Source organism: Gymnoscopelus microlampas (genome assembly GCF_963454915.1).
Source record: "Gymnoscopelus microlampas genome assembly, chromosome: 3".
NCBI classification, from domain to species: Eukaryota; Metazoa; Chordata; class Actinopteri; order Myctophiformes; family Myctophidae; genus Gymnoscopelus; species Gymnoscopelus microlampas.
The window spans coordinates 59,081,162-59,105,500 of NC_139940.1; the positions used below are offsets into that span (position 1 = coordinate 59,081,162).

The 24,339-nt window shown below is 41.3% G+C and overlaps 1 protein-coding gene and 1 long non-coding RNA gene across 2 annotated transcripts in view; both read left to right on the top strand.

The window, feature by feature from the left end:
- LOC311042463 (phosphatidylinositol 4-phosphate 5-kinase type-1 alpha-like) overlaps positions 1-13,062 on the top strand; it is a 48,042-nt gene extending 34,980 nt beyond the window's left edge. Inside the window, exons 9-16 of the mRNA XM_084053206.1 lie at positions 1,253-1,336; positions 1,875-1,923; positions 6,660-6,744; positions 7,345-7,539; positions 8,268-8,400; positions 9,902-9,964; positions 11,000-11,099; positions 12,109-13,062. Coding sequence (XP_083909332.1) covers positions 1,253-1,336; positions 1,875-1,923; positions 6,660-6,744; positions 7,345-7,539; positions 8,268-8,400; positions 9,902-9,964; positions 11,000-11,099; positions 12,109-12,111 — 712 coding nt within the window. The 3' untranslated portion in view covers positions 12,112-13,062. The remainder of the gene's footprint in view (positions 1-1,252; positions 1,337-1,874; positions 1,924-6,659; positions 6,745-7,344; positions 7,540-8,267; positions 8,401-9,901; positions 9,965-10,999; positions 11,100-12,108) is intronic.
- Positions 13,063-14,059: 997 nt separating this feature from the next.
- LOC311042485 lies at positions 14,060-21,590 on the top strand. Its single transcript, XR_014600517.1, has 3 exons — positions 14,060-14,478; positions 14,792-21,192; positions 21,265-21,590. It is a non-coding gene; the product is annotated as an uncharacterized lncRNA (long non-coding RNA).
- The last annotated feature ends 2,749 nt before the right edge of the window (positions 21,591-24,339 follow it).

Here is a 24,339-nt window from a genome sequence, read left to right on the forward strand (position 1 = left end):
AATCTAAAAATGACACAGATGCGTTCCTAACCATCAGTCACTTAGATGGGTACCCCCTTGAACCCTCAAGGACGCTTTGGAGGTCTCTGGACCCCATAGTGAGAACCAGTGCACTAGACCAGCTCATCTTATAATGCTATCTATGCATGCTCGATTTGTGTACATTATTTCTGTATAGAAATGGGTATTTTATGATGAGCACACACACTGTAAAAACTCCCCATATTATTATGTGTAGTTCTTTCCATTTCTCAATACAAATACAGTACAAACGTCCTCAGCTTGTACTGTAGATGGGCTACTTTTTTTTATAACTTTTTATTTCCTTTTTTTTGTCTTCACAGAAAGTTGAAGAAATAACTGTATTCTAATAAACAAACTGGAATAATATAAATTAAAAGACATACAATACAAAGCGAACAAACAAAAACAAATAATAACAAATAAAGGTAGGGCAAGCAGAATATTACAGTGACAAAACTATAGATGCACACGCAGTTAAACATTCATATAAAAAGAAACACAAGAGTTTTTGAAAAAAACTTCTTTTTTTAAATTTTCGTTTATCACAAAGGAAGCAGGAGATAACGCGATGCGAAGATTTTCTGCTCCATTCACTTCAATGTTAAAAAAATAAACAGAGACAAAATTCACATTTTACCTATTTTTGCAATGTATTTTCTCTGGCAGGGAAGGGGGTAGATTGTGTATATACTCGGGCAGTTAAAGAGTTAAGAAGCTTAGCTCTTCTAGGGTCTAAAACACCTCATTTAGAAGGCAGCCCTAAAGATGGGCTACTTTTGACATATGACACTGTTTTATGACAAAGCATAAATATGCTCTATGCCATATTGGAAAGAAAGTGGGCCTCTTCCTTAACTTCCTTCACAGGTGCTACCAATGATACTAATGAAGGCTCTGTTCCATTCTGGTCAAACAGAGGTCAGGGTGCTGGTATTGTGCATGTTGGCTCACTGATAAACACTCTGCTACACCAGTGGGTCTTAAAGTGTGGTCCAGGGAACCTTATGGTTCCTTGAGGGGCTTGTAACTCAGAGAGTGTACAAATGGAACCAAATGGACCCTTACGGGTCCATTTGGTTCCATTTGTACACTCTCTTGAGTTAACGGGGGGTCCTTGAAATGAAGACGGTTGAGAACCACTGTGCTACACTAAATGGAACAGAGCCTTGATTGTAACACCTGTGAATAAAGCCTTGGGGGTGTAACTAACGGACCCTGTCGTTCCCAGCATGGGGGGCATTCCGGCACGGAACACCAAAGGAGAGAGGATGCTGGTGTACATTGGAATCATCGACATCCTGCAGTCATACAGGTCAGTGTGTCACATCCAGCGTGTCCACACAGTGTGTCACATCCAGCTCAACGCTTACTTAATTCACACTTATCGTTTGATGTTGTCGCCGTCGGGTAGAAACCTTGTACGTACCAAAACCGCTACGTTTCAGGACATGGAAAAGAAAGAACCTGTGTTACAATGGATCCAATTTAGTTATTATTTAGTCACACGTTCTTGTTAATACTTTTCATTGATTTAATATAAACCCTCAGACACACTTAACCACTTTCACTTTCACTTTCAAAACGAAAACAGCCGATCGACAAGCGCTCACAACTCCTTGCAATGTGACGCATTATGAGCTTGTAGATTGCCTGTTATCGCACTGTTGTGTGACGCAGTAGTGCATAATTCGTTTTTTTTTTAACAACAAAGATGTTTGCACCCGTGAGAACTCATTATTTTCCTTTACGCCGTCGATATAATCGCTGACAAAAACTCAATGTTGTTGACAGAGAATATAGAGGTGATATCTGTTCTAACAGTTTTTTCTTTTAAATGTGATTTGGTTTAGATTTATCAAGAAATTGGAGCATTCGTGGAAGGCCCTGGTCCATGACGGGGTAAGAACTTCTCCATTCTAACAGTTAGGATGCTTTTCCATCACTTCATCAACATGTTGTAACATTGGCTGCAGTCACATGGACAATATTTATTCATTCAGAATGAACTCATTCCGAACAGAGATTCATACCCAACTGTTTACATGGAACCTGAATGAAAACATTCCTCGTTCACATGACCCATAGCAATTCATTCGGAATTTAACTTTTGACATGTGCAAAACGGTTCCCGCCTACGCCCGGGCATGGACCAGGAGCCACCCAGCTCCACTACCTGGGGCAGAGCTTCCCCTGGTGGGCATGGGAGGGGGCAATAGCCCCCTTGTGCCTCCTGCGGCGGAGGTTTGTCGGCCGTAGGCAGGCCGGACTCCTGCCAGGCAGCGCTGTATGCGGTGCGAGCCTGTGTTACTTTTGTTATCGCCGTTTTAATGCGAAAGTAGCAGATCTACAAGTTCAGACCAGTTTCTTTTCTTTGTATTGGCACCAGACACGGTAAAACTTTGGCTATTCTACTGCTCGTCACATTTCTCATGTGGGCTACCATAATGTTATTTAAACAAAAAAACGTTTCATCTGACTGAATAGATTCTTTTGATTATAAGTTCCTGGCTGTTTCATGTCAAGGACAGGTAAAGATAGTTCCTCCATCACAGGCTCAGATCCTCGGAGCGTCCGTTCTCCTGGACAAGCCTGGGCTTTAACCATTACAGCATATAAGCTTATGACGCTATAGAATATGAATCATTCATTTTATCCCACAGGAGCGAGCGCTTCTCAGCACCAACCGTGGCTGACGCATACAGAGACATAAAATAGACCTATGCATACAATATTTTATATACAAAATAATACAAATGTGAGATTTGATAGGTGGCCAATTCTGACAGCACCGGACATGTGCAAAAGAATGCATGTATTCCAAACAGAGAGGAGCGTTTGTTTAATGAGCAGTCATTCCGAATATAAGTAGAATATACCTGTCCATGTAACCGCAGCCATTGGCTGCTGTTACATGGACAGTTTCATTCGGAATGAATACACTTCTATTCGGAATGAATGAATGGATGAATTCATTCAGAATAGAAATGCTCATGTAAACACGTCAAATGGAATAGAATATTCCATTCCAGTCTGACCCGAATGGAGGGGTGGTATAGACTGTTTGAATCGGGATATACCAATCGGAATTGACCATGTAAACACTTTATTCCGAACGCTCCTCTCTGTTTGGAATACATGCATTCCTTTGCGCATGTCCGTGCTTAGTAGTGCTGTCAGAATTGTCCAAAAATGACCTATCAAATCTCGATGATTCTATTCTATAGCGTCATTTAATAAGCCTTTTTCTAAACGGGTATTTTAGTCCTCAGTTTTTAAAAAGAATCCCTGGCCGCATGACAAAGATTTTTTTTTTAGATCCCTGTCCACACGTAAACGCAGAAACGCATTGATCAGCTGCAAGTTTCAATTTTAAATCAGATTTTATTTTATTATTTTTATTTATTTTATATATGAGGGGCCAAATACATACATTTTAATCACATGTTAAGGCCCAATACTGCAATAGCTGCGTTATTTTAATAGCATACTTGAACAAAAATAAATGAAAACAACATTATTAGGGTGCAGCTGCAGCGAAAACAGATGAGTTTTACTTCATCAATTCATTACATGGGCAGCCGGAACGGTCGTCCCAAAACACCCCGCCCCACGCACCTTTTGAGCGGGCCATGGTCGCTGGATTTTGACCCAGGGCTATTGTGTTTTAGGGCGACAGACCCTGCATTCAACCCGTGTGCGCTCCGCGCGCTACTCTGCGCAGAAAGAGGGTTTTCGTCACAGTGAATGAGTTACAGCATGTTTCAAAGCTTTTTCATAATAATACAAGAAAAACGTGACACTCGGCATAATGAGTAGCTTATACTTTCTACTTAAGTATATTTTGATGCCAATACTTTTGTACTTTTGCCATAAATGAGCGTGCCTTGTTTCATAGACTGTAAGTGTTGCTCTCTCTCTACATTTATTATTATAATGACCATGAGCGGTCCGGTGTTTATGTATTATTATTTATTATCATAATGACCATGTACGAATGCGCAATGACGTCATCGTACCTACATGAGAAATGTGACAAATCGTATAGGCTAGCCTAAGTTTTACCGTGTCTGGTACCAATACAAAAAAAGAAACTGGTCTGAACTTGTAGATCTGCTACTTTTGCATTAAAACGGCGATAACGAAGGAACACAGGCTTGCACCGCATACAACGCTGCCTGGCCAGGAGTCGGTGCGTTGCTTACCGGCCTGTCTACGACCGACAGACCTCCGCCGCGGAGGCACAAGGGGGCTATTGCCTCCTCCCATGCCCACCAGGGGAAGCTCTGCTCTGGGTAGTGGCCTCTGGTCCATGCCCGGGCGTAGGCGGGAACCACTTTGCGCATGTCAAAAGTTATATTCCGAATGGCGCGCCATTCCGCGCTATGAGCTTGTAGATCAGCTATTTTAGAAACATCCTGAAAATGTGTGCAAATCTATATACATTTTTAACTCAAATCTTTGCTTCTGTGGGTCCCTGGAACAAAATATTTTTAGATGGGAGGGGGTCCGCAGTCAAATACATATTATTTTGGGGGTCAATTGACAAGTTTGAAAACCATTGATAATGTAGCAACATAAGTAAAAAATAAAAAAATAAAAACAACTTTAGGAAAAAAGTACTTTAGGATTTAGAAGACATTTGTCAAATCCCCAGAAGCAAAGATTTGAGTTAAAAACTTTCGCTTTAAAAAAGTATATATATATTCAAACTAAAGATTTGCACACATTTTCACGATTGTTCCAAAAAAATAGCAGATCTACAAGCTCATAGCGCGGCACTCGGTGCCGCGCTATGAGCTTGTATATCTGCTATTTTTGAATAGCCAAAGAAATCTTAAAATGACACACAGATGCGTTCCCGGTCTTAAAGGGTTAATGGGACACGTCTATGATTTTCATGTTGCCATATTTGTAATCCAATAAGGTCTCCGTTTACCTTCATTTAAAAAAAGGCTGAGAGGGTTGGAGGCACTCTGCTCTGCATCATGCCTTGCTACGCCTCTCAGTCGTTGTAAAATCTACGGTGGACAGTGACCTCTAGTGGCTTATTGCATAAAAAGATTAACACAATAATACATGTCAAATCAATAAATACAGACACTAAGTGTACAAAGGAGCTGGGAAATTACATTAACCTCCCCTTGTGGTCTCCTGATGGATGTTTTTTTCAGGTCAGGTTTGAAATAAACCAGCGTTACACATCTTTGAATGGATGGTGTCAGCCAGGCCATTCCACATTTTGGTGGCAGAGTAGTGTTTCTCAAACAATAGGCTCTATGCACAGCAGCCATATTGTGAAGACATTCACAGGTGTTACCAATGATACTAATGAAGGCTCTGTTCCATTCTGGTCAAACAGAGTCAGGGTGCTGATATTGTGCATGTTGGCTCACTGGAAACGCTCTAAAATTTGGTTCCAGGGACCCTCATGGTTCCTTAAGGGGTTTCCAAATGGCCCCTTACGAGTGTGTAACTCTGAGAGTGTACAAATGGAACCAAATGTACCTGTAAGGGTCCATTTGGTTCCATTGGTACACTCTCAGAGTTATGGGGGTCGTGGAAATTGAAAAATCTGAGAACCACGTGGAACAGAGCCTTCATTAGTATCATTGGTAACACCTGTGAATGTCTTCACAATATGGCTGCTGTGCATAGAGCCTATTGGACAGAACCCTAACGTGTGTTGTGACACAAACATGTGAGAACAGTTGCAAACTACCGGTATAAACAACATAAATAAAAAATATATATATTATTAGAAAATTGGATTCAAAATAGAAAGCTATCTCCTAGAAAGATTGTCTGTGTTGGGAGTATGACACTGGCTCGAGGTTAAACTAAGACTCAGAAAACGCAAAAAGTATAATAACCGTCCTCAAATTATGATGTCCTTACAATTATAGTAAAGACCAATTATTTGTTTACCAACATTGAGACTGGACGCACAGGTGACTTTTTCATGTAATCAATTCCCAACAGATCCCCAAACCTGTTGTTTTGGGGTTTCGCTGGTTTCAGTTCATTCAACCTCCTCTTGTGTGTTGGCTAGTGAGGTGCGCCCTAGCGAGACATATTAGACTTCGTCGCGCAACGGTATTGCGCGCCGAGAACAGCTGACATACAAGCTCACAACCGCGTCGCGGATACGACCGCTGTGAGCTTGGAGGTCGGCTATTCTCGGCCGTTCTCTGCGTGCGACACCTTCGCGGGACGGAGCATAAATTAGGCTCAGCTGTGCAAGCAAGAGCAGGTTCTGGTGCCATGATCACAGAGTGCTCCCTCCGTTCTTATGACAGCCACTGGAGGTGGGGTTTTGGGGACAACTGCTTTGAATCGTTATTATTGTTTACACACAACAGAAACCAAGAAATATATATTTCAAGAGCGAGAGATCACAGTAAAATTCCTAAAAGCATTATTCGTCGACACTGGTTAGAATAAAAACATCTGAAAGTTTGATGGGGTGCATTTTTTACACGTGAGGCTGTGACCACTTTTACATTGCATCTTATGAGCGGTGGGGTTCTTTTGCTGCCGACCTGCGCCCGCATACTGGTTCTTATCAGTGTGACGTTGTCTGTTAAGGCGTCTAAAACGTGTGTGTGTGTGTGTGTGTGTGTGTGTGCTGTTTGCAGGACACGGTGTCAGTCCACAGGCCTGGCTTCTACGCTGAGCGCTTCCAGCAGTTCATGTGTAACACCGCGTTTAAGAAGATCCCATGTAAGTCTGCATGCTCTAAACATGATCCCACGCAACATGTTCTAAACATGATCCCATGTTTAGAACATGTGTACACATTTGTACACTCTCAGAGTTGTGGGGGTCGTGGAAACCACTGTGCTAGACTAAATGGAACAGAGCCTTCATTAGTATAATTGGTAACACCTGTGAAAGAAGTGATAATATGGCTGCTGTGCATAGAGCCTATTGCTTTGACGCCTATAACATTAACGAGCGTCAATGAGCTTCAGCTGGAGTGTCACACACCTGCCCTCGGCAGTGCTCTTATTTGAAAGTGACTGTCTCATTTCTCTACAAAAGCCTTTGAATATGATTAGGGATTACTGTGATTATGGTAAGCCCACATTTCATATCACGTACAATATACAGTAAGAACTCCTGTCATTTATTAAAAATTGAAAAAAAACGATACCGATATTTTCCGATATTACATTTTGATGCTAATATCGGGAGGCGGATAATATCGGACATCCCTAGCGTATAGAGATACATCTAAGCTTTGACACGTTGGATGACATAACAGTACAGTGTGGTGGTGTTATTGACCATGTGTCCCTCTCCCTTCCTTTGTGGTTGCAGTGAAGCCCTCGCCATCTAAGAAGAGTCGAGGCGGCGTTCCCGGCGGTCTTAGGAGGAACCCCACGCTCAACGCTCCCACCCCTCTGTCCTACGCCGCGGGATACTCTGCTGCCAACCCGGACTCCAGACTGCTCTACCATAGTCACTATAGAAGCACTGAGACTGAGGGTGACGCTGGTACACAACTTCAATTCAGTTTGGTTCTCTTTAGTTTGTTTTTGCATTTTAGTTTGTAGTTCAGGTGTTTATAAAAAAAAAAAAAATTAGTTTTGGTAAAAGGGATAGTTCACCGGCAGGCAGCGGTTCCGGTAGGAGACACAAAGGAGACTCTTTGTGTCTCCTACCGGAACAGCTGCCGGTCATCAAATTATTGGCTTTGGAATGCGACCAAAACAAAAAAATATCCACAAATCCAAGTCTCCATGGGGTGACTAATCGATGGAAAAAGTCATTTTGGGGTTGAACCTATTCCTTTAACTATAATAACCCATACCTGCTTCTTAAAAGGTTTGAATACCCAGACACTGATTTGGAAATACGCACAGGCCACCATTCGAGGAAAGGGCTTACAGATCCAGAGAAAACGGAACAACCGGGTGCTCGCAGGAGACATAAAAATGGTTCAAAGTAGTTGGAAGTATCTATGGTGCTCAGGGATCAAACGTGAGAAAACCCAACAGACTATTCAGGGCACTCGAGTGTAAAACGAAGGAAAAGCTTTTATTAATAGTATAAGGCAACTGCCATCATGTTTCTTCATCAGGGCGAAAATGGTTACAGATCCGCGTTGAGATGAACTGATGAATGAATGTTGTTATTAATGAGTGCAGATGAGATGAAACAAAACTAAATATTTTTAATTCACGATTTGATAGTTGTGTAAACTTGTGTTTGTTAACTTCACCCCCCCCCCCCAAACACAGACGTACAGTCGGGCAGACCAGACCTGGTTCCCAGGACCCCTCCTCTTGCAGGGAGTACCGGCGACGCCGAGGCCAACCTGTCCACTTCATCTCTAGGCAGCAACGGGCTGGCCCCCTCCTCACCTCCACTACGGTAACATTATATATATATATATATCTGTAGACACTGGCCCCCCTCCTCACCTCCACTAGTCCACTAGGTTACATTGTATCTAACCAACCTTAACCCATTAAGACCTGAAGCCGATTCTATAAAAATGTCTGTTTTTAGAATGTCTTCTAAAAACTTTTTTTTTTTTAAATGTATGTTACTATGTCAGTGGTTCTCAATCTTTTTCATGTCAAGGACCCCCAAAATGTATATGTATTTCGCCGCGGACCCCCATCTCAAAATATGTTGTTCCAGGGACCCCCCAGCAGCGAAGATTTGAGTTCAAAATGTTTGCTTTAAAACAATATATATTCAAAGATTTGCACAAATTTTCATACTTTTTCAAAAATAGCTGATCTACAAGCTCGTAGCGCGGCACTCGGTGCCGCGCTATGAGCTTGTATATCTGCTATTTTTGAATAGCCAAATTGTAAAATAATGCTTTTTTTTTAAGGTCAAATCAAAAAGTTCCTGTCAGCCTAATTACAATATGAAACAACGGTGTGGAATAGCTAGCAGCACTTGATCTACTGGCACGTGTGATAACCAAGGGCCCAGCATCCGCCTTTTGAAATTGAGTCTATATAGGAAGTGACGGTTAATATGAATGGCCTGTAGGTTTCGCTGTTTTATTACCCCTGCCGTTGTGTCAATAGAAATAACTCAATGCAAGTGGGTGGGTTTTGTGACGTGGGTGGCTACCTTGTGATGCTTTGATTTGATTGACAAGCTACACAACCAATAGAATTCATTCCCCACCCCTGCTCTGGTCCCAACCAATAGCATTCATTTCCCGTTGCTTAGGATATGACGCGATATAGAAAGATGGCGGATTTGAAATTGCTGAAAAATAGGCTTCATTTAGAGTAGAATCTATGGGCGTAACGCTGTCCATTCTTTTTTACAGTCTATGGTGATCATACCATAAATCCTGAGATTATCCTTTTTCATGACAAATCATCATGTTTGGCTGATTGCGGAAACCAATACTACACAATTGATGCACTCAATTGACTCATTATGGTGTTTACTAAAGCATTAAGCCACACAAGGCTGTGGTTCACTGTGATTTGAGAACAGCTAAGGGGGTTTTAGAAGCCACAGCACGGAGTGGAAGGCATCACATGCCCTTCGCTGTTGTAAAATCACAGTTAAACCACGGCCTCGCATGGCTTATTGCTTTTCTAATAATGGTTACCTTACCAAATACAGTATGGCAACATGAAATAAAATATAACTCAATGAATACAGTTTTAATGACAAGAAAGTTAGTCCTTGGGCCTGCCTGCACAAAAAAAAAGAAAGTTGCTGCGCACATGAATGCCAAAGTAATCCCTTTGTTGTCAAATCTTGCACTATACTGATTCATGTGGTCCAGGTGTGTGTTTGTCGAGTATATTACAACGGGACTCAGCCAATCAGAATCAATGGATAGAACTATCAGTTTTATTATAATGTTCTCTCTCTCTCTCTCTCTCTGTAGGTCTGTTGGCGTAGAGGTTCATAAGTCAGCCAACACAGACGTGGAACACAGTGCATCTCAAAGGTAACGTTACTGCAAGGCATCATGGGGTGTTGTTTAAAGTTAATTTGTCAAAGTGGAAGCAGCTGTTTGCGTTTAAATTGTTCCAGGGCTTAATTTAAGCTCCTATAGACCCCTTAACAGACGACGTCACACTGGTTGCAAGCGTCATACTGGTTGCAAATGAAACCCATTCTGTCAGGTCTCGCCAGGACGCGCCTCGCTAGCCAACACACAAGAGGGGGTTGGGGTGTGCTGAAACCAGAGCCCCCGAAACAACAGGTTGAGAATTGATTGCATGAAACAATCACCTGTGCATCTAGTCTCAATGTTGGTAAACAAATAATTGGTCTATATACTTAGTTGTAGGATGAATAGCAAAGTTGTGAGCTTGTAGATTTCACTATTTTTGAGTGGGGGGGAAAGTGAAAAAGTTGTCTTCAATTTCATTTTAGTTTCACTTAAAGTGGGTTTGCTAGTATGTTATTTTTGTGAAAAGGCTTAGTTTTTTAGAGTTTGTTGTTATTAGTTTTATTGGGGCGGCAGTGGCTCAGGGGTAGAACGGCGGGATGGGAACCGTGAGGTTCCCAGTTCGATTCCCGGATTCCCCCTAAGTTAGTGTCGAAGTGTCCTTGAGCAAGACGCTGAACCCCTAGTTGCTCCCGATGAGCAGGTTGGTGCCTTGCATGGTTTCCTCCTCCATCGGTGTGTGTGTGAATGGGTGAATGTAATGCACAATCTATGTAAAGCGCTTTGGATAAAAGCGCTATATAAATGCACCATTTACCATTTTATTGTAATATGTGGGATTTGTCAGTATTGAGTAATAAAATAAACATATTTGAAAATTAATCGCAGCTAAATCATCATATCCACCCAGAAGGTCAGGCTTATAACCGGGAAAGCACCCGTGTCATTTTGGATTTTTACGTTGGCTATTCAAAAACAGCAGATATACAAGGCGAGCTTGTACATCTGTTTTTTTGTTTTTTCTTACTGGGGTTCTGTATGAAATATTGACATTGTGTCCGTTATGTTTTTTACGTCCCCATGGAGCAGTGTGGGAGCAGAGGCCATGCTGGACAACGCCGACAATCTGTCTGGACAGGAAGACGTTGTCTCTCTCTCTGACATCATCCCTGAGACCAACATCTGCTTTGTAAGACACACACACACACACACACACACACACACACACACACACACACACACACATAGGGCTGTCACGATTATGACATTTTACTTGAAGATTAATTTTTGCTCAAATAATTGCAATTGACAATATATATTTATTTTTTAAATGTTTGGCATTGCACATTGGATGGATGGATGTCTGGTTACCTTTTAGGCTTTATAATCCAAAAATGCATAGGGCAGATATGACAAATAACATAAATATACAAAGAAATTACTGACATATTTAACAATTTTATACTTTCCAAATAATGAAAAAAATCAGACCCAGTATGAAGAGAGTGGTGCCTTTGAATTAGTGTAACTGGTTGCATCCTTGTGTTGCAATCAGCTGCAGCTGTTGAGGCTGTGCTCAAACATACGGACGGACGGACGGACGGACAGACACACACACACACACACACGGTCAAGTGTAGGAGTGGCTGGCACCACTCAAAAATATTGTGACGGGTTGTAAGCTTGTAGATCAGCTATTTATGCAATTTTGGGAACATTTTTAATGTACAGATGTGCCACTTCAAAACTTAACACGTTACTGTTCTTTCCCTGATAGTGCCCTGAAAATGCATTTTTTTCCTCCCTTTTCTGCCCTTAAAATGCACTGTTTTGCCCCTGAAAAGAAGTTGTCACTACACACCCCCGTTTTTCCCTTCAACAGACATCCATATACATGAGAACAAAAGAATGTGAAAAACCTTTTTCAGCATGGAAACTATTATGACGATTATGAAACATAATTGCAATTAGGCGATTTATGTAAAAATTGTGACAGGCCTCCTACACGCGCGCGCACACACAAACTCTATATCGTCACTGTTGGATGGAAACCTTGCGTGTCCAAAACCGTTACTTTTAACGAAATGGGGGGGGGAAGAAGCTCAACACTTAACGTGCCTTTTCAGAGCATGTTAATGAAATTAGAAATTGAAATGAGTCAATGCGCGCATCTCTAATTAGTATATCTCTTTCCACAGTAAAGAAAAGAAAAGAAAGCTGGATCCCCGAGGAATCGACCTGAACACAACACTTCTGGAAGAGAGGAGGTGGGCGACAGTCATAAAGACACAGAAAGAGAGCAGGAGAGAGAGAGAGAGAGTCACTCATCCACAGCCAACCTATACTCTCTCCCGTCTACACCTGCAAGAGAGGGAAGATGAGGAGGTGTCTATCCATGCCTGGTGGAGTGTCCGGGGTGGTGGGTTGGTTGGTGGGTGGGGGATCTATAGGGGCCTACACAGGGGTATGCTGCTTGTAAAACCAAGGGTCTCTGAATTGGGGGACTACCGCCCCGACTTGATGTTATTTACCACAGGACTTACACAGAGAGCCCTGCCCTCCAAACAGAAAAAAAAAACTGAGGACAAGCCGATCTACAAGCTTGTAGCTGGGCTGTTTTTTATGCGAGCCACTAAGTATGAGTCAGGCCTAAAGGATATAACGGAGAGCACAGCCCTGCAAACTGAACGTAGAATGTCCTACGTAAGCACTCAATGTAGGCGTTTAGCAGGGTGGAATGAATACCTTTTTAGTTAATTTGTTAATTTTGGGGGCAGTGGTGCTGCTAAAAATCCATTAAGACCGGGAAGGGAACTCATCTGTGTCATTTTAAGATGTCTTTGGCTGTTAAAAAATAGCAGATCTACAAGCTCATAGTGCGGCACTTAGTGTTGCGCTATGAGCTTGTAGATCTGCTATTTTTGAAGAAAATGTGTGCAAATCTTTGAATACATATTATTTTGCTTCTGGGGAGGTCCCTGGAACAAAACGTTTTCATGTCAAGGACCCCCAAAATGCTAAGTATTTTGTCCGCCGACCCCCCCCCCCCCCATCTCAAAATATGTTGTTCCAGGGACCCCAGAAGCCAAGATTTGAGTTACAAATGTTCACTTTAAAAAGTATATATTCAAAGATTTGCACACGTTTTCAGGATTTTTCAAAAAAAAATAGCAGATATACAAGCTCATCGCGCGGCACTCGGTGCCGTGCTATGAGCTTGTATATCTGCTATTTTTTTTGAATAGCCAAAGAAATCAAAAAAATGACACAGACGTGTTCCCGGTCTTAATTGATTAATGTAGTCACGTATGGATGTGACTGTGTGCTCGGCTCCCATCACAGTAAGCCATCCATGTGCTCTGCCGCGCAGCCGCAGCCGTCCATTTGGGTTTGAACCTCGGCACCTATGTCAGATTATTTTGGAGGTCACAATATTTGATGGAGGGATAATGGCTGCCAAACAAACCAACAATTCTTTGAGTTTTTACGTACCGACACATTCTTTTTAATGATTAATTTAATTTATTTATTTTGGGGGGGGGAGAAGTAATACTTTTTATCTCGCACGTTTTTAAAAGCTCTGTGGGTGTATTGTTTTTCTTATTATTCATTTTCATAGTTTTATCTATATACCTTTAAGCCTGATTTATACTTAGAGTATACACAGAGTATACAGAGCTAGGTTGTTCCAGCACATCGCCCACCAGGTGGCGCCCGTGAGTCAGGATGTTGTGAGCAACAATGTGGACGCTCAATCATTCCTTTCACCAGCTCACACTGGCCCTGCAAGGGAAACGACACTTCATGTTTTTTAGATTGTTCCTTAACCCCCAGCATTTAGCACATTGGCCCTGGCGGCGGCGTGGTGGTCAGAACAACTACCCCCCCCCCTCCCACCCCCACATGAAGTACAATAGGCTCTATTCACAGCAGCCATATTTTCACTTCCTTAACAGGTGTTACCAATGATACTAATGAAGGCTCTGTTCCATTTCGTGTAGCACAGTGGTTCTCAGATTTTTCAATTTCCACGACCCCCATAACTCTGAGAGTGTACAAATGTAACCAAATGGACCCTTACGGGTCCATTTGGTTACATTTGTACACTCTCAGAGTTACACACCCGTAAGGGGCCATTTGCAACCCCCTTAAGGACCCACATTTTAGTCCCACTGGTGTAGCAGAGTGTTTCCAGTGAGTCGACATGCATAATATCAGCACCCTGACTCCGTTTGACCAGAATGGAACAGAGCCTTCATTAGTATCATTGGTAACACCTGTGAATGTCTTCACAATATGGCTGCTGTGCATAGAGCCTATCCAGAAAAGATTATGTGGTTGTGACTCAGACCCTATAGAGCAGTGGTTCTCTCTTTTCGTTTGTCAAGGACCCCCCACAACTCTTAAGAGTTACAGACCTGTAAGGTTCCATTTGTGTACACTCAGAATTACGGACCTGTAAGGGTCCATTTGGTTCCATTTGTACACTCAGATTTACAGACTATTTGGAACCCCTTCAATGAACCCTGAGGGTCCTTGAACCCCACTTTGAGAACCACTGCTAAAGAGTAGGGTTGTCCGATATTGGCTTTTTTACCGATAACCGATATACCGATATTGTCCAACTCTTAATTACCGATACCGATATCAACCGATACCGATATATGCGGGGATTATTGTGATTAGGGTAAGCTCAAATTTCATATCACACACACCATATACAGTAAGAACTCCTGTAACTTATTTATAAAGCAAAAAAAAAAAAAAAACATTTTTTTTTTTTCAAAAACCGATACCGATATTTTCCCGATATCAATTTTTATGCTAATATCGGCCGATAATATCGGGAGGCCGATAATATCGGACATCCCTACTAAAGAGTTTAAAGCTGCCCGGTACTGCAGTACATGTCAGGCCTGGAATTGGTTCTTTTCTTTTTCTTTTCTGGGTCAAAATGTGTGTGTGTGTGTGTGTGTGTGTTGATAGCTCGCTTTCTCCGTGGTGGAACGATCGCCAAACACAACAGAAACCGATCGGATTCACACTCAACTTATCGGTGAAGTTCCCCTCTTAAAAGTTTGTAGGTTCCTCAGCCGTCTTCACGCACAGCTTTCTGAGCGAAACAATTTGCTCGTATTTAACTCTGTACACAAAATCTGTTCCGCAACAGGTGCTGCTGTTGACTGTAGTCATATATGCATTTCTTAGAATGACTGAACAAAAAAAGATGACTGAGTTTGAAAGATTTTTTTTCGGTGGGCCGGGTTCCAGTGTGTTTGTATTACCAAGCCCATTCGTACAGACAATAAGAAGCTGTTCTTCCTCACTGCCATGTTGGAACTTAACAAAGCTGCAGAGGCAGGGGGAAACGTTTCTAGAATGTAACATTAGAATGTTCACTTCATTTAGACTGTGTTGCTGTCTACATGGTCTTCCCTTCACAGGCCCTATGTGTGCCAAGCTTATGTAAGTTTTATTTTTCTCAAGTGCATCTCTGGTCCAATCCATGCTGTTCTCATCAAGGCATGATATATACAAGCCTGGATTGTACTTAGTTGTATGACAGTGTCCCATGCCGAAAATAGCAAATCTAATAAGCAGTGCGATGCATTGTGAGCTTATTGATCTGCTATTTTCGCTGCACGACCAAGTATGAACCAGGCTGAAAACTGGATATTCTGACAGAATCGCAGACAAAGAATGTTTGACAGAATATGTTCTTCTTTTTATGTTCGGCCTCGAATGATAACCGTGCGAAATTCCGATTCCAGCGTGACAGTCGAAAACCACTTAACTCACTTCGTCACAATCGTACATGCCTCTAGTGATTTGTCCAGGTTACCTGTGCCTTGTATACACTGCTATTCTACAAGGCCAACAGCATTCACACTTTAGGTTTGAAAGGTCATAGGGTACAGTATGACCAGGGTTTAGAAGTGTACCTGTGTAAGGAACGTATCAATCCTTTGAGCCGGAACAGGAGATGGAACAAGTTCCACTTAGTTCCGTTAGTATGACGCGATGTTAGCTTGAAGTAGGGCTGGGCAATAGATCAATATTACAGTATATTGATATTGTGATGTGAGACTAGATATCATCAGGGATTTTGGATACCGCAACGGTGTCTTTTCCTAGGTTTACTCACTTCACCACTTTCAGTTATCCTCACAATATCAATAGGCTCTATGCACAGCAGCCATATTATCACTTCCTTCCCAGGTGTTACCAATGATACTAATGAAGGCTCTGTTCCATTTAGTGTAGCACAGTGGTTTCCACAACCCCCATAACTCTGAGAGTGTACACACCTGTAAGGGGCCATTTGGAAGCCCTTGAGGGTCCCTGGACCCCAACTGTAGACCCACTGGTGTAACAGAGTGTTTCCAGTGAGCCAACATGCATAATATCAGCACCCTGACTCTGTTTGACCAGAATGGAACAGAGCCTTCATTAGTATCATTGGTAACACCTGTGAATGTCTTCATAATATGGCTGCTGTGAATAGAGCCTATTCAAGGTATTTGATCCAAAATATTGTGACATATGAATTTGTCACCCAGTCCCATATGAAGATCAGTTTCTTCTCTTCTTTTTGCAAGCAACACCATCGTGCAACAGAGTATAAATGAGGCTTCACATCAGCGTCCATACGGTACAGTCAGTTTACAGTCAGAAACCTGCCACATCAATTACCACTGACTCAACTCTACTGCCAAACGTGTGTCTCAGAGGTGTACCTTTTCTCTAATGCAGACACTACTACCGTCCCTTTGGTTGCGACTGTTTGTCCATCAGGAACACACACAATAACACAAGAATCCTGTAGGGGGTTTGGCCCCGTGGTACTGTTACGTCACAGTAGTCTGTAATGTGATCTTAAGGCGAAACCATTCTTCAACGTTCGATGAAGCAGACATTTGCCTTCATTGAGTTTTATCTTTTGATTGCTCTATAACCGCCGTTCCTCAGCCGAACCAACTCTATTCCGTCTTCTACAACCCACACAGAGCTTTGTTCTGCTGGCCTTTTTAAACTGTACTATTTAATGACTTGGAGGGGGTATACCGTTAAAATAATGCGTGCCATTATGAAGCATGAATACCATCATCCAGCATGCACACCATTATGAAGCATGCACACCATTATGAAGCACGCATACCATTAGGAAGCATGCACACCATTAGGAAGCATGCACACCATTATGAAGCACGCATACCATTATGAAGCATGCACACCATTATGAAGCACGCATACCATTATGAAGCATGCACACCATTATGAAGCACGCACACCATTATGAAGCATGCATACCATTATGCAGCATGGCAACCATTAAGCAGCATGCACACCATTAGGAAGCATGTATGCATACCGTTATGCAGCATGCATAACATTACAAAGCATGGCCCCTCGCATAATTATTCATTTCTGCTGGCTACGGAGATGAGAGTCGAACCCACTCTTGGACCAACACTAACATGAACCACATGTATTACTAACTGTTAGTACTGTATGTAGTCCTTTATTTTATACGGCTGTGTGTATGTACATTATATCTATATTTTTTGTGTTGTATGTTACGGTTTGGTCCCGGGGACTGAGTTTTATCTTTTGATTGCTCTATAACCGCCGTTCCTCAGCCGAACCAACTCTATTCCGTCTTCTACAACCCACACAGAGCTTTGTTCTGCTGGCCTTTTTAAACTGTACTATTTAATGACTTGGAGGGGGTATACCGTTAAAATAATGCGTGCCATTATGAAGCATGAATACCATCATCCAGCATGCACACCATTATGAAGCATGCACACCATTATGAAGCACGCATACCATTAGGAAGCATGCACACCATTAGGAAGCATGCACACCATTATGAAGCACGCATACCATTATGAAGCATGCACACCATTATGAAGCACGCATACCATTATGAAGCATGCACACCATTATGAAGCACGCACACCATTATGAAGCATGCATACCATTATGCAGCATGGCAACCATTAAGCAGCATGCACACCATTAGGAAGCATGTATGCATACCGTTATGCAGCATGCATAACATTACAAAGCATGGCCCCTCGCATAATTATTCATTTCTGCTGGCTACGGAGATGAGAGTCGAACCCACTCTTGGACCAACACTAACATGAACCACATGTATTACTAACTGTTAGTACTGTATGTAGTCCTTTATTTTATACGGCTGTGTGTATGTACATTATATCTATATTTTTTGTGTTGTATGTTACGGTTTGGTCCCGGGGACCCAAACAGCTGCTATAAGTATTCGAACAGTCCCTACAAAGGCCAGCAGTACTTTGGCTCTGAAGACGAGACGGTTAGGGCAGTGATTCTTGTCCTTGGTATTGCTGGATTTGTTGAACCAGCTTTGAGGACCACTGGGCTTTAGAGCACTTAAAACAATGCCCGATATATACTTGTCATGCACAGAAAATATCAAACCTACAAGGTTGGCTAGTTTCTGTACGCGACAAGTGTGTATCGGACATTATTTTTCGGCTATTTTCTGTGCGTGACACTGCCGCGCAACTAAGTCAAACTCTGGCTTAATGGTTGAAGCAACCAAGGGCGCTGGCAGTAGGATCCATTTCAATCGCTACTAAGAGACTGTAGAGCGGTTTTAGAAGCACAAACCTTTTACCTAAAGCATGCCGAGTTAAGGCTGTAAATGTACCCCAACTCCAAAGCACTTGTTAGGAGGGGGGGGGTGGGAGTTGTGTTTTCGTCTCCTCTCTGCCATCAGAGGAATGCTGGAGTCAAATGAAAACATGTTACAGCTGGGTTTTTATAGGAGCCAAGTTGGTTTTACTGTATACAAATACAAAAACATTTTTTCTGCTGTGCCTGCTGTATTTCGGATGGGAATTCTTCAACGGCCACCACTAAATATAGCACTTAAGGTCCTTACACAGCAGGAGCCTTTATTTTTAATTGTTCAAAAAAAGTCACGTGTGTGCGTGTGTGCGTGTGTTATTGTCCAAAAGAAAATTCTTTATTGTGTGTCATGAGTACATCCACACACAGCATGTTATTATTATGCAGCGTTAAATTAATGCTGTTTTTTGGGGGGGGAACAAGGTACATTTTCCCCTGCAAATAAAGGCATCAACCGGTATTAATGAGGCATCAACTATTATGAATAGTTGTAATGAAAATAACAATACTCGCTAGGGATTTTCAAATGGTTTATTTGTCATGTCCGCGCTGTGTAAGGACCTCAACCCCATGTGGTTGAGCAGTCTCCGTTGTGAGCTTGTCGGTCTGCTATTCTCCTGCGAAAGCTTTCCCCACAATACGTATGCTGGGGTTTAACGAGATTCTCGTTTTTGGCACTCAAAGGTTGGATCTGAAAAAATACATACGTTTTTGGCACTTAATGTGTTAAGTGCTACTGTAAGTATTAAATAGCTCTAGGGTCTCATAGTAGTCATTGCTATAGAGTGTTTGTTCAGTAACAGGTGTCTCCCTGTCTCTCCAGCTCTTTCATAAACACAAACTACATTTTCGGGTGGGTTACAATTTTCATCCAGAAAGAGCCCATTCAATGATCATTTTATAGTGTTCCAGATCCAATTTGGTCTGCTTATTTGTGTGTGTGTGTGTGTGTGTGTCTCATCACTTCCAACTTCACTTGTGTGTGTGTGTGTACTGGGTCATCACTTCCAACTTCACTTGTATGTGTGTCGAGAGAAAATGTTCTCTAAAGACGGGATGACTCCTGTTACTGAACAAACGCACTATAGCAATGATTACTATCAGGATGTAGAACTTAAACTTCTTTTTTTAGCAATTAACATTTTGTTTTAACCAAAAAACACCTTTTATGACCAATCATAATTGGTCATAGCTTTTAAACTGGCCTCCTGTCTCCCTTGACCTCGTCTTTTCAGTGAGAACATCCATACAGCACATTAATGAAAAGTATTTTTGCGTTGCGAGTTTGCAATTTGGCTATTTTATCATTTTTTATTTTTTAAAGCATTTTCACCTATAACGCCGTTCCCAAACTGGGGATGCCAGGTTGAAAGTGGTCACAGCTGGTGTGATATGTGATAGTTCAGATAATCACAAGGCCTGAATATAATATGCACTGTATGACGGTTTGATTGAGGTCGTTCATCGCACTGGTTCTCAATGTGAGGTTCCGGGGACCACCAGGGATCCAAATGGACCCTTACGGGTCTGTAACTCTTGAGAGTGTACAAATGGAACCAATTTTGGTTCCATTTGTACACTCTGGGAGTTAACTGAGGATTTTACAGTCTATATTGGGATCCCAGGGATAAAGAAAAATTGTTACAAATGGGGTTCCGTGGCCTAATGCATATCAAACTAAGGGTCCTTGAAATTCAAAAGGTTGAGAAACATTTTTTTATATACGTTTATGTATCGTCTCGGCAAAACACTCTTAACAGGCATATTTAAAAAAGAACATTTTTGATGGCTTTGATGTGAGCGATTTTTAGATGATTATTAGACAGACACATGTTTTTATTTTTTGTTTTCATTTGTTTGTTTTTTTAAGTTTCTATTGATGCGTGTGGTCCCTGTGTATTTTTCAGCTGGATTGGGCCCACCGTAGTTTGGTATTCAACTTGAAGCGTCATGGCACAAGAGACAAATCACCCTTTTGAAGCGTCATGGCACAAGAGACAAATCACCCTTTTGGTGCTCAGAGAGCCAACGGGCTCTCACCACCGACACTAAACTAATGCAACAAGTCTGCCGTCGTTTTTTAGTCCTTAAGAAGCATATTTATTATGAGTATTACTATTAAGCACTTCGTTGTAGGCCGAAGTGAATCTTCCGCTGTATAATGTACCGTTAGACTATAATGTAACCTAATGTATTACGAGTGGGGAAAGAAAAGGAAAAAAAAGTCTGGAGACTTAATTAGCGTGTAATTTGTTCATTTGGAGGGGAATGGTTTGGACCGTTTTCAAGTTTTTGTTTGTTTTTTATACATTTTGTTTTGTTTTGTTTTTTTAGATTCTGATAAATGAATATACCCTCCGTAAGGACTCTGGGGTCAACGAGCTCCGTCTTGACTTTTTTTATCTACGTGAATGTTTCACACGGACCGAGATGGCCGACGTCTGCGAACCTTGTACGTCCAAAACCGTTACTTTTTAAGGAAATGGGGAAAATGTCAAAAATGTTCCAGTGTAGTTATTATTTAGTCACAAACTCTTGTTAATAGTTTCCTTTGTTTCAATATTTATAAAACCCGCACAGACTAAACCACTTCCACTTTGAAAGTATTTCAAAAATATCTGATTTACAAGCTCACAACGCGTCGCAGCGTGACGCGTTGTGAGCTTGTAAATCAGATATTTTTGCTACGTATGCGTGACACTCTTAATGCGGTGAAGTATTTAATAAAATATGGACATAAAAAGGTTTTTCCTCGACAGCAACGCGATGTTTCATGGCCCGAGAGCCGTTGTTGCCGGTTGCCATCTCCGCTTGGATGACTATATTTTTACTGTGTATAAAATGTGTATATGTATATATAGAAGTCACAGAAATGCCTTCTTCATGCAATGATGTGCTGCCTGTTCTTTCTGCCATGTTTTCATTCAAGTGGTGGTGTTTTTTTTTGTTTTTGTTTTTTTCATAGTCACTGATTTGAAAGGATTAAACATATTTTATAATTCTTGACGATTCCGTTTCTTTAATTTGGAGCTCTCTCTCCAGCAAATTACTTGCTTTTAACAATAACACATAAAGCCTTTGAAGTAGCTTGTATATTACTTCATAATTGCTGAAACTGGCCAAGGATCATAATGTATTATGATAGTTCTTATACATTGTGATAATTGTATTATAATCACTGTTCTAATGCATTATAGAGTGATTATAACTCACTATACAGTGGTCATTCATTTAAAGGGATATTTCATTTTTTTGGGAAAATTAAAAAATTAAATAAATAAAAAATATATTAAAAATGAATGAAAAAAGTTATCAAAAAAACACGGCCTTCTCACGCATTAGGAGGGCAGGGTGAGTCACCAGAACCAAGGATGGGTGTTTTTGATGGCAACTTAAAAACTGTCTGGGGGGTTCACAAGGGCCTGAGTAGACCATAAAATGACCAAAAGTTTTTTTGAAAGTGAAATATCCCCTTAACGGGTCATACACTTTGGAAGGCAGTCATAGCCAATTGGCTATCAAACAACTTGATTACATGACCCCAAACATAATGGTAACATTTAATGTCAATGAAGTTCATTGGAATTATATTGAATCTAACAGACAGGCCACTAGATAGAAAAATGTAATGGTGGTGTAATGGATTAATTACACGACTAAACCACCAAATGGGATTTTCCATGAAGCAAAAGCATGCAATTAAAACATTTCCTTTGTAAACGTTTAATCCAAAATTTTAAAAACGTACATTTTAACAAATGTACCCAAAATGCACTTAAGCTACAATTTCAGTAATTTTAATTATTTTCTTAGTAGCTTAATTATGTCAGCATTCCCCCCCCTCTCTCATGATGGCCCTCTACCAATGAGCCTGTGTGTGTGTCCTTTCCCTCACCCTTCCTCTTTGCTATTTAAAAGTGACATTTCTAACACACATTGCATTGCCTTGTTGAAATGTGCTATACAAGAACACTTTCCTTGTGTGTAACTTTGTTGCAATTAATAGGCTCTATGCACAGCAGCCATATTATCACTTCCTTCTCAGGTGTTACTAATGATACTAATGAAGGCTCTGTTCCATTTAGTGTAGCACAGTGGTTTCCACAACCCCCATAACTCTTAGAGTGTACAAATGGACCCTTACGGGTCCATTTGGTTCCATTTGTACACTCTCAGAGTTACACACACGTAAGGGGCCATTTGGAAGCCCATGAGGGTCCCTGGACCCCAACTTTAGACACACTGGTGTAGCAGAGTGTTTCCAGTGAGCCAACATGTACAATATCAGCACCCTGACTCTGTTTGACCAGAATGGAACTGAGCCTTCATTAGTATCATTGGTAACACCTGTGAATGTCTTTACAATATGGCTGGTGTGAATAGAGCCTATTGAAAGATTGTTGTGATTATTTGAGCATGTGATGCCTTCAATGTGGCAATAAATAGGCAATTTTTCAGTCTAGTTGGGATGTAGAAGGGGGTGCAATGCCTAAAAAGTCTGGGAACCACTGGATTAAGCTTTAGTGTCATTTCATTGATGGATCAAAGTCATTGTTTGTTTTACCTGAACAGATCACCTCCAGAAACAACGACGCTGCTTTGTTCCACACTCCCAACAACACAGGACAAATCAATCCACCATACAAGTTGACATGTAAAAACATAACCACATTTTATTATAAAGCATCATCCACTGGTCTCCCGTCTCCATGGTGTTTATCTCCAGTCTAGTACCAGTACAGTTACTTGTTCCTCCCACCAACCTCACAAGAGTAAGCAAAAAATAAAATGGGTGCATGTCAGAAATTGGAATATTTTATAGAAAAGTTCATGTCTGATTCATAACAACTTAATATTTCAAGCCTTTTTTACCTTGTTTATTACGACATAAAGGTCATAACAATCAAATGTCCAGTAGGCTGTCTGAAAATATTTTAAAAATCTACCTGGAATGAATGACTACCTTAAATCATACATTTTAGAATATATATTTTGAAAATGGAATATTGAAAATATATTTTCTTGTATTCATTTGCGTCATATTCCTTACACACACATGAACTTTATTCTAATGAGTGAGTGTGTCATCAATCCCCCGACCAATCAACTTGAAACTCGGCGTTCGTACCGAGGACCCAGTGATGTGCTGAGTGGTCGGATCAGCGGATCTGTGAATAATATTGACAAATCCGCAAAACCCCATATATATACCCTGATATCATCACTATGACAATCTACAAACTCGCAACACCTCACGTTTGCGAGGCGTTGTGAGCTTGTAGAGCACTCCCCAGTTCAAAAAATATTATTTGGGGGGAGTGCCCAGTTCAAATATGATTATTTTTGGGGGTCCCCAGTTCAAAAATGATTATTTTTGAGGTCACGGCCTGAAAAGGTTGAGAACCAATGGTCTATCTATGATATGACATTTGTCCAAGGTTGACTTGACTTCCATTATACACATTTAAGTTGACTATCCTTGTGTTTCTGGCTGCCTGAGTGCCATGGTTCATCTGTTTGAGCAGGGACCCCCTCTATATTGTATAAACATTTTGTTTCAGATGTAACTTTTTTTGTTTACTTGGTCTGCTCTCTTTCCTCTCTACACCAAACACCTCTTTGCCAAAAAATAGCAGATCTACAAGCTCACAACGCCTCGCAGCGCGAGGCGTTGTGAGCTTGTAGATCTGCTACTAAAGTTCTCCTCAGAAAAGGGATGCTAGGGTTCAAGTGGTTAAGGTAAAAAAAAA